Genomic DNA, 14445 nt, shown 5'->3' on the forward strand with positions numbered 1-14445 from the left:
CGTTGAATTCATTAGTCCATTACTTTTGAATATAAAAAAACCCGAGTATATATATATATATATATATATATATATATATATATATATATATATATATATATAAATATATATAATTATTTTTAAAATATAATTATCCACTGATACGTGTTTAGTCATCTACGACTCATCAGAGTGGCTGAATATATATATATATATATATATATATATATATATATATATATATGAAATTCAAAATGGCATAATGGAAACATATTAAAGGTATTTGCAGCTTCTCTTCCAATTTTCGGATTTTAATCATGTCAAATCACACTTTATTTCCTTTTGATGGATTGATTGTTTCTATTTCTTCTGATTGATTTTGTGCTACGAAACAGATACTGTCAAGAATTGTAAATGTTAATTGAATTAAAGGAATAAATAATAGGATGGTCAACATCATGAATTTTTTAATATAGTGTTTTTGTCATTTATTCACTATGTGTGTGTGTGTGTGTGTGTGTGTGTGTGTGTGTGTGTGTGTGTGTGTGTGTGTGAAAAAAGTCTATATTTCAAATTCCAGGATGTCTACCATTTATTTCTTTCAGCATGTTAAAATGTTCAATTCTTAACATCACCTGTTTCGTAGCGCAGAAACAATCATATAATTATTATGCCAATTTTTTTAAATATTTTCCGCCCTGACTCATCAGAAGAATAAGAACTCATTAACTTTAAAAAGAAAATAAAAAAATATGGGCATGATTAGATAAATTTACAGAAAATAAGAATATTCCGAAATAATTATAAGAGTAGTTGCAATTGTGTTTTGTGATGTCTTTGATTTATATATGTAAACTCAATATATATATATATATATATATATATATATATATATATATATATATATATATATAATCTTTGATTTATATATGTAAACTCAATATATATTAAACTCAATATATATATATTTTTGATTTATATAGGTAAACTCAATATATATATATTTTTGATTTATATAGGTAAACTCAATATATATATCTTTGATTTATATAGGTAAACTCAATATATATATCTTTGATTTATATAGGTAAACTCAATATATATATATATATATATATATATATATATATATATATATATATATATATATATATCTTTGATTTATATAGGTAAACTCAATATATATATATCTTTGATTTATATAGGTAAACTCAATATATATATATCTTTGATTTATATATGTAAACTCAATATATATATATATATCTTTGATTTATATAGATAAACTCAATATATATATATATATATATATAATAAACTCAATATCTGTGTGTACGTGTAATGTTCATATGTTCCGATAGAAAGAAAAGTTAGTAAATCCACATAAAATCTAAAAATGTATTCTTTAAAATTTGCCGTTGTAGACAATGGAAATGTTCTATTTTAGTTTGAACTTTTTTCCCCACCAAAGGTTGCTGGAAAAAAAATCGCTTTAAATGTCATCCTACCCCAACTAATTTTGTTGCTGGTGAAAACTAAAAATATAAATATTAAATAAATTTAAAAAAAAAAAAAAAATACATCTCTATTGCCTAAACGAATATATCAGCTTTTTGGACATGTCTTGTGTAGTTTTTGACTTTTAGCTGAACGCACACAGATCATTCATACATGTTTATAAATAATTTGGCTAGGAACACAGTGTAGTATCTGTTCTAATACTACACTTCAACTTTTCTATCCTCAGCCAGTGGAGGAGAAGTCCTTCATGACTGAGACAATTTTTATTTTTGTTCCTATCCAGAACAAGCATTTTTGGCGAGTTGGATTTCCCCACATTAAAAACTGACCTTGTTTCTAACTTCTGACCTCGTAGGGAGGCAAGTAAATAGGTTACTTAACATAGTTGTGATACTCGAAAAGGAAAGGATGCATTTTTAACAGCAGGAAAAATGCTTCCTCGTCATTTTTGGCGGCAGGTGTACACTCGTTGGAAACACGATGTAAAGAAACGTTGATAGAGTTGTGACGTAGTTACCGTTACGGACAGACAAACACATTATCTCCCTTATTATAGGATTGGTATAAAAAAAATTGTATACGCGCACTTGACATATTTAGAACGAAGAAAGGGGGTGACGGCAGATAGCAGCCACCATAGTAGCAGCAGCAGCAGCCGTCGTGGTCGTCGTCGTCGCCGACTTCACCCTCTTCGGAACGTTCTTCTCTGACGTTAATCTCGGATGTTCTCGTAGGCGACATGACGTCACTTGTTGCTAACAAAACAACTCTGTTATTCTCGCCAACTCCATTTAAACAAACACACAAGAGGCAAGGAAGATGAATAACCTTGGAGTATTATTTCCAGAGGAATATATTTGATAAACATGGCCTCGATCGACGAGGAAGACCTTACCAACTCGGTGGATTTCGATTTCTACGACCCTGGCGGACGCAAAGAAGAGAACGTCGTCTTTAACAAGGTATACGAAAAGCCCCCTCCAGGGCGACAACGGTGTTCTCTGATTTCGAGCAGTACCCCAAGCAATAAAGTTTGTTTTGAAAGCCCAGCCTATAACAATGAGACTAATAATGCAAACACCGAGCAGGGACCAAACGGGGACATCGGTCTGAGCGAACTCTTAAGACGTAAGAATGATTCGGTTTTGTTAACGAACGGAATCGACAAAGATGATAGTCTTCAAAGGACGGAGAATGGAGGCATAGAAGACGATGATGATGAAGATGTTTTTAATTTTAAGTTTGTCTCTTCGGAAGAAAACGATCTCCAGTCGGGTTTAGACGTGTCTATCTCGGACGATACGGACGACGGGGAAGACGATGGAGATCTGTTAGTTGATGTAAGTAGGATCACGGACGATGACGAAGTGGACGGAAAGGTACGGAGAGAAACGGATAAATCGCAAGGTGGGGACAGTCTGGATTATTCTGCATTAGGGAAGGATAAATCGACGGATAATGATCCTGATTTCGACCTCGAAAGGAGGACGAGAGGAAAGTTGGGAAGTGCGGACCCTCATAATGTCAGTATCGTCCTTCCCCGAGTCGAGAATAATTGTCATCGCCATGGACAACATCAATACGGAATAAGTATTTCGTTTTCTTCGGACTCTGGGAATAATGATTCCAACAATGAGAGCGATCTGAGTTCTTTAGACGATGATAGCGAAGAAGATGCGGACGAAGTCTGTTGTAGCGGCGATGATGGAGACGATTCTACAGACGAGGACGAGAACATTATCAATAGTAGTAATACTAAAAACGATGTCGGATCCGTGGTAAAATCCCTGGGTAAAAACGGACCGACTCCCCCTAGGAAAATCTTGCTTAATAAAAACGGATTATCCTTCTCGGAAAGGTGTTGTATGCAAACATCAAGACGTAATAATAGTAATAACCGCGCCGTTTCTTCCTCGAATAATAAAAACGATATGAACTGTAATAACATAGAACGAAGAGGGATGCAAGATGATGAGGATGATGATGATGATGAAGATGAAGACGATTGCTCTTCAGCATCTGAGATGACTGATGTTTCTCCGTTAGCTTCATCAGCTGAAAACAGCCCAACCGTTACTCGAAAATACAACCCCCCGACATTAGCTAAAGACAAATGTATATCATTTTCTGCTAATAAAAGTAAAACCCCGCTAATTAACGGTAGTCGAAATGGATTCTGCTCTAATGGTAACAGTAAGAACGGCGCAGCATCCGGCTACAGTGATATAGACATGAACGTAATAATGCAGGCTGTGGAGGAGATAAGTAAGGATGATGAGGATGAGAGGTGGAAAAGATGCAATTCCCAGATCTCCTCGACGTCTTCATCTTCGTCCTCGAATCGTAAAAGGAACAACATCGCGGTCCATAACAATACACACACTAACGAAAGGGCGAGACAAATCGAAAGGGAAAACGAACGTTTGTTATCTCAGCTTCTAAAATTGTCATCTTCAACTAAAAGTTATAAAGTTCATTTAAAAGCAAAAGTATGGCATTCTGCCACTAATAGGCAACGCGAACAACGGCGAATCGAGAAAGAAAACGAGGTAAGAATCCACTTAATAATCATAATAACAACAACCAGTCTTCGAGTTTATGGTATTTTTATAGAATCACTCCCGTCTCCCCAAACGGTCCAAACCGTTTTTTTTTTTTTTTTTTTTTTTTTGTAATTCAGTCCGTTAGGGTACGTAATAATCAAGCTGCTCATTTACGACTGTCTTCAAGGCCAAAATCGTTTTCACCCCCCCACACACACACAAAATAAAAACATAAAACGCACAAAAAACACCTGATTGGAGATGGCAGTGATTCTATACAATAACCCCGCTATAGAAAAAAAATCTGTACATATACAGTGAATGTAGCGTGATAAAATAATAACGTTATTATTAAGAAACCTAGTCTTAACATGGGTGGGGATCTGTACTTTCACCTAACAATTTAACAAACAAATGATAGCCGTAAAACTTGAATTTAACTTGAAAATACCATTTAAAAAATAGCACGGTACCTTCTTCTCTGCATACAGTACCAAATTTCTTATTACTGAATAATCTGTGTGTGTGTGTATATATTTCGATTATCATAAACTATAGTCAATCGGTGTATTTTATATGGCGGAGAATGTTAATTATATAATAATAAGAATCATTCTTAGAGTTTTTTAATAGTATTTTTTATAGAATCACTCCCGTCTTCAAAAGCGTTTTTATTTTATGTTTGTATGCCGTTAGAGTTAGTGTATACGCACAAACCGAACTATTTATTTACTTATTTGCAACGGTTTTTAATGCAAAACCACACACACACACACGCAAACATCTGATTAGAAACTCAGTGATTATATAAAAATACCGAATTTATTACGTTTACAGAAAAAAACCTTGTTACTGTTTAAATAATTTTTTGGTGGATACTTCGATTATAAAATCGGTGCTAGTACTGCAGTGCACTTACTGATCCGCGCTATTTTTTAAATCGGATTTCCAAGTTTAATTAAAGTTTTATGATATGTTTTTTTTTTTATTATTATTATTCAATTGTAAGGTTAAAATAGAATAGGTACAAAACACCCTCCCTCCCATGTTAAGAATGGCTTTTTAAATAATAACGTTATTATTTCAGCACGGATCAAAAAGTGCACTAGTACCATAAAATCGATATAGGCGCCGTTCAGGTCCTCCTCGGTATGTTTTGATAACGAGCAAGTACTTTTAAAAATTAATTTAAAATTGTATTTATGACATGTGTTTCGTATTTTTTTTTTTTTTTTAGATAAGGATTGATAATTTGTAATATTAATCGGACTACTGTTCTCATGTTGGATGTTATTTTCGCAGCGTTTTGGCCAATATAACCTCCGATCTTTTACGACAAGACGCACATGAAGAAGGTCGCAGGTTGCATCGACTGAAATGTTGTGAGACCAACATCGTGGCTACCGTGTCACGCTAACATCCAAGATGAGAACAGTAGACAAAATAATACGATATTATACTTGTCTGTATCGCCATGTTTAAACTACGGTGGCCTGAAACTGTCACTATTTTGACATTGTGCTTTTTCATTTTACTGATGCTATGTCGTAACATTTTTAAAGAATATTCCAATATTTTCGTGTCCTACTCTAAACTTATAATAAACAAATGTTTTTTTATTTAATTTTTAAAAATATCCTTTTGACATGATAATATTACGTCTGTGTGCCGCCGTATTGGTTAAATTACGGCAACCCAAAGAAAGCGCTCACTAATTTTTTTAGGTTTACCGTTTTTCGTTAACCTTATTTTCTGTTTCATCGTTAAACATAGTGAGCGTTTTGTGCTGCCATAGTTTGGCAGACCCCAAGCATGGTTTCGGCCGAATAATAATCAATTTATGTACCAAATAAACATTAAAAATATGTAAAAAAAATACTTATTGAAATGCAGCTAGATTTTAATATATTTTGATTATCGAAGTCGCAATACTAAAATACTAAACGATTTAATAAGGCGTTATTTTAATTTTTTTTTTTTTTTTTATAGCTAGGTTATTCTAAAGAAACGCCCGTTTTTCCTCGGCTAAAATGTATATAAATGAATAAATAAAATAAAATTAAGGTTAATTGTGTTTAAAAGTGTTTTTTTAATTTTATTTTCTCTCTAATTGCGTTCATTATTTTGTTAAATTATTGTAAACGTTTTCCATATAAACGCTAAAAAAATACTTCGATCATGACGGAGAATGATGTCATTTTCTCGTCATTCATTCATTCATTCATTCATTGCGGTAATGAATCATTACACGTAGTTTTAATCTTTTGGTTGTGGTTATATTGAAGAGATTAGCTTCAAAAATGGCTGCCAAATTTGTCTTCTTTTGCAAGCAGTGAAAATTTAATTAATCCATATGTTTGAATTTTGCGGATTTTTTTTTTTTTTCGATTACTAATTTAGATAAATTTGTAGACTAAATTACCTTCTTCCCCCAAAAGTGAGATTCTATTTTGTAGGCAATTACGTGTGAACCAATTTTTTCAAGCTGTTTCAGTGAACAGAACAGCTTGAAAAAATTGGTAGAAAAAGGAATTAAAAAAATATATATTTTAGAATTTAGAGTTGGAGATCAGTTTTGTATATAAATTTAACATAAATGATCTCATGTCCAGGCAATTTTGAACACTTTTTAGGGCAGTTAACTAATTTATTTTACCACTAAGTCTCTGGTTTGGTTAACTGCCCTAAAAAGTCCAAATCGCATGGAAATAGATTATCAAGAACGAACTGATCATCCGCCACTCTAAATTCTCACGTGTTTTTCTTCTTTCCGCCAAGTCTTTCAGTTTTCTTAATCTCACTTTTAATCTCATTTTCTTTTGGCGGGGTAATGATTTTAGTCGAGGGGTCATACGGGTATATTTTACAATAAACAACAAACGAAAAAAGGGGAAAAATAAGTATATACAAATAAATGTTATCAAAGGCAAGATAAGTTATTCTTCTACCTACGTGATTAAGTTTTTAGTGTTTAAACGTATTTTAAAGTGTTTATTCAATTCGAATAACAAGTAGTGTTAAGTTGCTAAGATAAACCGACATGAAGATGTCGAATTTTGTAGAGGACGTTGGCTTTTGAAGCCAAAAATAATTTTTTTTTTTTTTTTTTTTTTTTGATAAATTAAATCACAGGCTCTAAATAAGTCTAAATAAAAAATCCAACTCCTAGAAAAGTTTCTTACCGGTATTTATGACAATATTTATGAGCCAATTTTTTTTATTTGTATTGAAATTTATCATCCAGGTCAAATTTTCTGAAAAAGTGCACTTTTCGTGGTGTGTATGCTAGAAAAATGCTAGAAAACCCATGAGTTATGTCCAAAACAATGTACCCAAAGTACACAATCACAGAATTGAAGCTCTGGGAAATTCCCACACATACTTAGACATATTCTACATTTGTTACGATAATGACTTTAAATTGTTTTACTGCATTGAACACAAGAGTTGAATTGTTGTTTCCTTTACTTCATGCTCTTGTTGTGGTACAACATTATCAAAAAGCCATTTTGATGGTCGTTCACATTCAAATATGCAGTTCAATGGGATCAATTAAGTGGCACTTACAAAACCGCTTCTCGGGGCAGAGATAAACTGATTGTGAAATGGGTTGGCAAGGACAACTACAACCAGATACCTGTTCATCGTATCCAGGAACTCGGTGAAAACTTAAGTGATGTTGCACTGGCTGCAAAATCGAAGCATATCATGCAACAGTATAACATTGCCTTTGGGATGAGATTGTCATATATTGCTTGATTAAAAGTTTTTCTTTGTAAAGTCACTTATTGTTTGACATCTCATACATGTTATTTCTTAATTTAATAATCAGTAAATCTTCTAGCCTCTTTAAAAAAGTATCTTATTTTCAATTTCAATTTTAGGTTCCTAATAAAAAAAAAACAGTACAAGGACTATGATTTTTTTTTTTTTTTTTTTTTTTTTTTTTATTACATTTTCACCCCAAACAAGGCAAATTGCCACTTTGGTGTAGGGGGCTACTATCAGGGGCAACAACTACTGGGGTACTATGTAGGGATTTGGGCAGCAAGGTGTCGGTTCACGTTACACTTGAACTTCTGCACGTCAGTACTGTTGGGGAAGCAGGGACCTGGAATGGAATTCCAGAGTCTTGCGGTTCTGGGGAAGAAACTATTGGAGTAAAAAGATCTTTTACATCTAGGGATCTCTACTGTGTGGGGGTGGGATCTAGTAGCCTGTCGGGTTTGTCGAGGGTGCTCACGTCGTGGGGGCACAAGTGATTGCAGTTCGTCAGAGCATTCACCACTAAAATACTTGTAGAAAAGGCAGAGGGATGCAACATTTCGTCGATGGGACAGAGGAGCTTAGATGCCAGTTCAGGGCCTATCAGGTTTGCGACTCTCTTTTGAACCTTGTCAAGGAGCGAGAGACTAGTAGCAGATGCACCAGCCCAGATGTGGCAGCAATACTCCATACATGGGCGAATGGTGGCCTTATAGAGGTACAGGATACTTTCGGGTGTTAGTAGTTTTCTAGCACGGTAGAGAGAGCCTACCTTTCTATTATTTATTATGTTTGGGAAACCAGTCAAAATACTAATTTTCAATTTAACGATCTGACACTTTGAAAATGCTAGAATATCTCTAAAACTAGGCCAGCTTTTGTATTTTTCACAGTTTTTTTTCAAATTCCCCATTAAATTTTGATCCTGAAAAATGGTACGACAAAGCCATATAATCTTACTTTGAAAAAATGACCTAAATTGGCCTCCATGAGAAAAACTTCTTCATGGAGATTTGAATGGTATCTTAAGGGATTCAGTATTCCTATCCCATCGCGGTTTACCACCTGACGAAGGCCAAAGGAACAGTTGGCCGAAACGTTGTGAAACAACAATTATAAGAATGAGGATAACAGTCCGCAAATAAATAAATAAATACACAAATTACTCATCTCAAAGAATTCCAATAATTAAAAAAAAAATCTTCAAAAAAAAAATGTAAATCCATTTTTAAATTTAAAACGGACATAAAACTTACGGTGATGATTATCACGATTCTTCATCTTCTTGTGGACCGTTTCTAGAATTCTATTGTTGTTGGTTGGGATCAGGAAGCCACTGTGAAGATGCATGAATGCACTCCTCTACTGTGATCGTCTTGCACATAGTTCTGGGCTAAAGTCGTTGTCGGCTTTGTCAATGCTGCAATGAAGAGTCCTCACACTAATCAAAAGCAGTTTATAAACAACAGATCAATATTTTCAAATTTTCATCAGCTACGGGTAAATAGGTCCGCTGCCTTGTGGATGCTTTGCGAAAAGCTAAGGGAGTAAACACCGACAAAAAATCTGGTTTGCAGTCCCGATAGTCCTGAAGCACTGCAACGTTTTTCCTGCAACTCTTACAGCTGCGTTGGCTCCAACCATATTGGCTTGCCTTTGTCTGCAACGCCGAGAGGGTACCCTGGTAACTGGGTAAACCTAGGTCTCCTTATCACTCGCCCAGGCCTGCATCCGGAGAGCCAACTCCAGATTTGAAGTGTATAGCCAAAGCGGATGCTGAAGTACACCAGATTAGATGCTGAATGCCATTGTCTTGTTAGACTATCTCCCCACGTCCTCTACCCGGCTGGAAAAAAACGTGTCGGTGGCCAGCTAAGAACGTGGCTCTGGACTATCAAAGCCGACGCTGAGCTTATTTCGGGCCCGCTCATCTATGGCCTGTCTCGTTGGAGACGTGACTGGCTATTGCTCACTCGGGATCTTGCCTCCGATCGCCGGGCTTGGGCCGCAGCGGTACGAGATGTGTATCTTCATGAAGCCGACTCAACTCCTCCAGGGTGAATGTCGTTTCAAGTACAAGTACAAGTTGTTAGACAGAAGATTGTCATCATCAATAAATGTTTATTATTTTTTTGAGTTTACAAATGGTACCCATCTACTTCCCCCCCATCCCCATAGTCTTGAGCCCCTAAGGGGCGTAGGCCATCTACAACTTTGTAGATGCTTTTGTAGCGACTGAGTTCTTTTTACGGCGTGAGAGTGCTAGCCCCAGGCTAACCTCAGAAGGTACATACAGCGCCTAGCCTTCCCAAATGGTCACCTATCTGGTACTGGCCAGGCTCAACGTTGCTTAACTTCGGTGATTTGGCGAGAACCGGTGTGTCAACGTGATTGCGCCGTACTCTATCTACTTCAGTGAATGACAAACTTGCAGAATTGAATCTTTGCTTGACCAGACTGAGACACAAACCCCATTAGAAAGTCTTTTGGCTGATAGCTTCAAAGGGACCCAACCTTGTTAGAGAAATGCAGTAACAAATTTCCTCAGTATCTCTCACTTGAACCAACTCCCCTCAAATGTTCAACTCCTACTTTCCTCCTCTTCTTCTATTCTCGTGGGATCTCTTCACTCTTAGCTAGTTCTGGCCCTTTGTTAGTCACTATTTATTTGTCCTGAGGTTAGTTGTTTCAGACATCTACTGAAGATGACTGTTTAAGACTATCTCCATTCCTGGGGCTTATTTTCAAATAACCCTGCATATTGTTTTTCTCACAAACGCGATCCCATTCAAATTCATTTAGGTACTTATTTTTTTAAACAAAGAGAATATCTCTTGGATGATCTGACTGGCCAGAGATATTTTCAGTTTTCTACCCCCCCCCCCTCTTTCTCTGACCAAGCATCTAGCATTGCAACGTCTGTCAGCAAAAAATGTGCTGCACAGCAAAGGTTTAGAGCCACAGTGCACAGTTTATACATAATAAGAAAGAGAATATAGAAATTGTGTGTGTGTGTGTGTGTGTGTGTGTGTGTGTGTGTGTGTGTGGTTAGGGCCTTGTCGCTAGTGTCTCCACATTGTCAAACATCCCAAAAGATTAAATGTAAGTAAATTAAACTTTTAATGCCACATTCTTGAAGACAAAGTGCATTATGGGAAGGATTATGGTAAAATTAGATTATTTTTTAGCCTGTAAAAGTTATAGCCTGTTGACTTAAAATGAGTTCTTTATGCCAAATTTATGATTGAATATGGTTAAATTTGTGCTTATTTTTTGCATTACATTAGATATTAATCTTTGTTAATTTCTAACTGTGCATCGAATGGATACCATAATACTTAGTTCATTGCACCTTATCATAACAAAGGTCAATGCAAAATTTCAGCCAGATCAACTATGTATCTTTCAAGAAAAAGTGGAACAGACAGATAGACAGACAGACTAAGCGAAATATGATATAGATTTAGGTTTCCTTGGTTTAAGACGACCAAGGAAATGTTTGATATTTTGTTTTGCTTTTAAATGTTAATTTCACTAGTATGAAATTAAAACTTGGAATTTTCATTCTTACACAAACCATTTGATAGAGTGATGGGAGGATTCCAATATTTTTCCCAGATTCCAATATAATTTTTTTGATAGAAATCGCTCCAGACAAGGCCATTTAAAAGTAAAAAAAGAATAAAACAAATTGTACTTCAAGATCAAAAATCAGCAAACAATAAGTGTTAGATGGATAGATTCCAACTCATAAAACAGCAATTCTCCCCCTTTTGTCAGAAACATCGATCATAAAATGTGAGGAGTAAAAGATAAAATAAGGAAAACACAAAAGTTACGAGGTTGCCGAAAGTAAAGCCAAGATCGACTTTCTACTCTCCTTAAATTAACTAATTACTGGATTTTATGAACATGTTTTTGTTTTAAAATGATCTCAGTAATTAATATTTCATATTACTTTAGGTTCTCCACATGCTCGTCTCAAATGATGAACCTGAGTTGCATGGCTGACAGGCCTGTTATAGGTATCTCCTTGATTAAAATGCATGCAGATTCCTGACATCTTTTGGAAAATAAATCCATCAATTCTGTTTCAATTATCGATTCTGATTTTTTTTAAATTTCTAAATATAGAGCTGTGTTTTTTTTTGTTTGTTTGTTTTTTTTTTTGTTTGTTTTTTTTTTGGGGGGGGGAAAAGGCTCGGATTACCACAAAAACCCATGTAATGTGTATATATTTTTGCAAATGTTCACATGGGTTTTTGATGGGTGTGACCTATAGATTCTAGTTTTACTGGTAGTTTAAAATTGGTAAATATTTATAATCTCATCATTAATACGAGCCGTGGAAAATAAAAGTTTTAAACAAAAAACAAAGAAATAAAAAGAATTGTTTTAAGCATCAGAAAATAGACATACATTTTTCCAATTCTGATACCGATTCTGATATCCCAAATGTTCCGATTTTTTTTTTTTTTTTTTTTTTTTATTCCCAATTTCAATTAATCATTTCAATACTAAAAGACACACACACACAATTGATAGCTGTTTGCCTTAGTTAAACTTACAAACAATAAAGTGAAAAAAAAAAAAAAACTATGTAGAAAGTAATAAAAATCAATAAGAAAAAAAAACGGAATTTAATTGTTATCTTAATTTATAACATGATCTTATCAGATATCGATAAAAAAATGATCAAATAAAAAATGTCAAACGAGTTGACTTCATGACGACCGATAATATTGGTCATAAATTGTCATTTATATTTATGACAAAATTCACTTGACTCAGAGTATTATCCCAAGAATTTATAAGGATATCTGCAGATAAGAACATAGAAATTATAAGAAAATAAAAATAGGATTCTTGGGAAGAATTATATAAGATTTTAATGTAGATCAAAAGTTTCATGAAGTTCAAGCAGTAGTTATTTGTTTGAATGTACCACAAGTCATGGGGATCGACCCATAAACACATGAGCATGTACCCGGCAGGGTAGTTTGTTTGGCTAATCCTGCCTCACGGGACCAATTGGTGTAACAAGGATGTCTCCAGTCCTTAAATGCAATGGCTAACCCTAAGTCCCCATGGCTACACTTTTATCTTTGTCTAGTGATGGCCCCTTCAAAATACAACCAGACACTTAACTACCGCTCTGGTGCTCAGAGCGCACCAATGCGCATAACTTGAAGTCTATCTGGCAATACCTTCGGCACGATGGCTGGTTGTTCATCGTCAGATGCTGAGGTTTGAGTCCTTCTCGTAGGTACTTTGAAAAATGCCTGCTGTGGTATTGGCTCTGTAAATAATTGGATTTTCAAATCGAGACAAATAACTCAGAAATCCTTTTCTTATAACCAAGAATAATTATTTATAAGATATTTCAAGGTACACTTAGTGCAAAGGAAAGTTAATTTTTTGGGTTCTTAACAGTTTTAAAATGCAGGATCTTTTCAACTTAGGTTCGTTCAGACAGCATCTCAGCCAGGGGAGGAAGAGCTTTTCAACTTAGTTCTTTTGGGGAGGTGTGTGCTCTTGAACGCTCAGCAAGCAAATCTCCTCTCCGTTTGCCAAACACAATGTTTTTCATGGAACCTCAATTCTGACCACCATCTCTTTGAGATTAGCATTTCCTCGTTTATTATTTGAAGATTACTTCTTCCCTTTCATTGGCTTTCTCTTTTTTTTTTACCTCTTCTGAATCTCTTTTCTCTCTCTCTCTCTCTCTCTCTCTCTCTCTCTCTTAAGCCATATCTTTCTTTCTCTTTTTCATTTTTCTTTGTTTCTCTCTCTCTCTCTCTCTCAAACTCCTTTGCACCAAAGAAACTATCAGCTATGCCTTTCCATCTTTCAAGTCAATTTTTATTAGCTATAAAGTAGTCTTATCACTTTAATATAAAACTGACGATATCTAAGAAGTAGACGCTTATCGTGCAGCAATGTATTGCTTTACCCTTGTTCAACCTCACTATCTAATGTTGCACTTGTTCACTCACAGCATTTCAGATATTTCATAAATATGGAATCATACCTGTTCCTCAAACTGACCACCATACCCCAAGTGCAAGTGCCATGGTCCTTCTTTTTCATAGAAAAAGTGTAAAACAACAGATGGATGAAAACTCTGACAGAAAAAAATGATATCTAATGTTCACAGGGAACATGAGTTGGAACAGATACATTGAGAGCATTACCAGGGCTACTGCGAGGAAGGTGGGCTCTCTCTACCGTGCTAGAAAGCTACTTACACCTGAAAGTATCCTGTACCTCTATAAGGCCACCATTCGCCCATGTATGGAGTATTGTTGTCACATTTGGGCTGGTGCATCTGCTGCTAGTCTCTCACTCTTGGATAGGGTTCAAAAGAGTCACCAACCTGATAGGTCCTCAGCTGTCATCTAAGCTTCAACCTCTGTCTCATCGACGAAATGTTGTGTCCCTCTGCCTGTTCTGCAAGTATTTTAGTGGTGAATGCTCTGACAAGCTACAAGCCCTTGTACCCCTGTCGCCGTAAATACCCCCAACAAACCCGACAAGCAGCAAAGTCCCACCCCTTCACAGTAGAGATCCCAAAATGTAAGAAAGCCTTCTACTCCAATAGTTTCTTCCCCAGAACTGCTAGACTTTGAAACCCCCA

The 14445-nt window shown here is 35.3% G+C and overlaps 1 protein-coding gene across 1 annotated transcript in view; it reads left to right on the forward strand.

Moving 5' to 3' along the window:
* The first annotated feature begins 1895 nt into the window (after positions 1 to 1895).
* LOC145259120 (uncharacterized) overlaps positions 1896 to 14445 on the forward strand; it is a 38584-nt gene continuing 26034 nt past the window's right edge. Inside the window, exon 1 of the mRNA XM_080116792.1 lies at positions 1896 to 4049. Within this exon, the coding sequence (XP_079972918.1) occupies positions 2367 to 4049 (1683 nt within the window). The 5' untranslated portion in view covers positions 1896 to 2366. The remainder of the gene's footprint in view (positions 4050 to 14445) is intronic.

Source organism: Euprymna scolopes, chromosome 34 (genome assembly GCF_053919585.1).
Source record: "Euprymna scolopes isolate OS-2025 chromosome 34, ASM5391958v1, whole genome shotgun sequence".
In the NCBI taxonomy this organism is placed as follows: Eukaryota; Metazoa; Mollusca; class Cephalopoda; order Sepiida; family Sepiolidae; genus Euprymna; species Euprymna scolopes.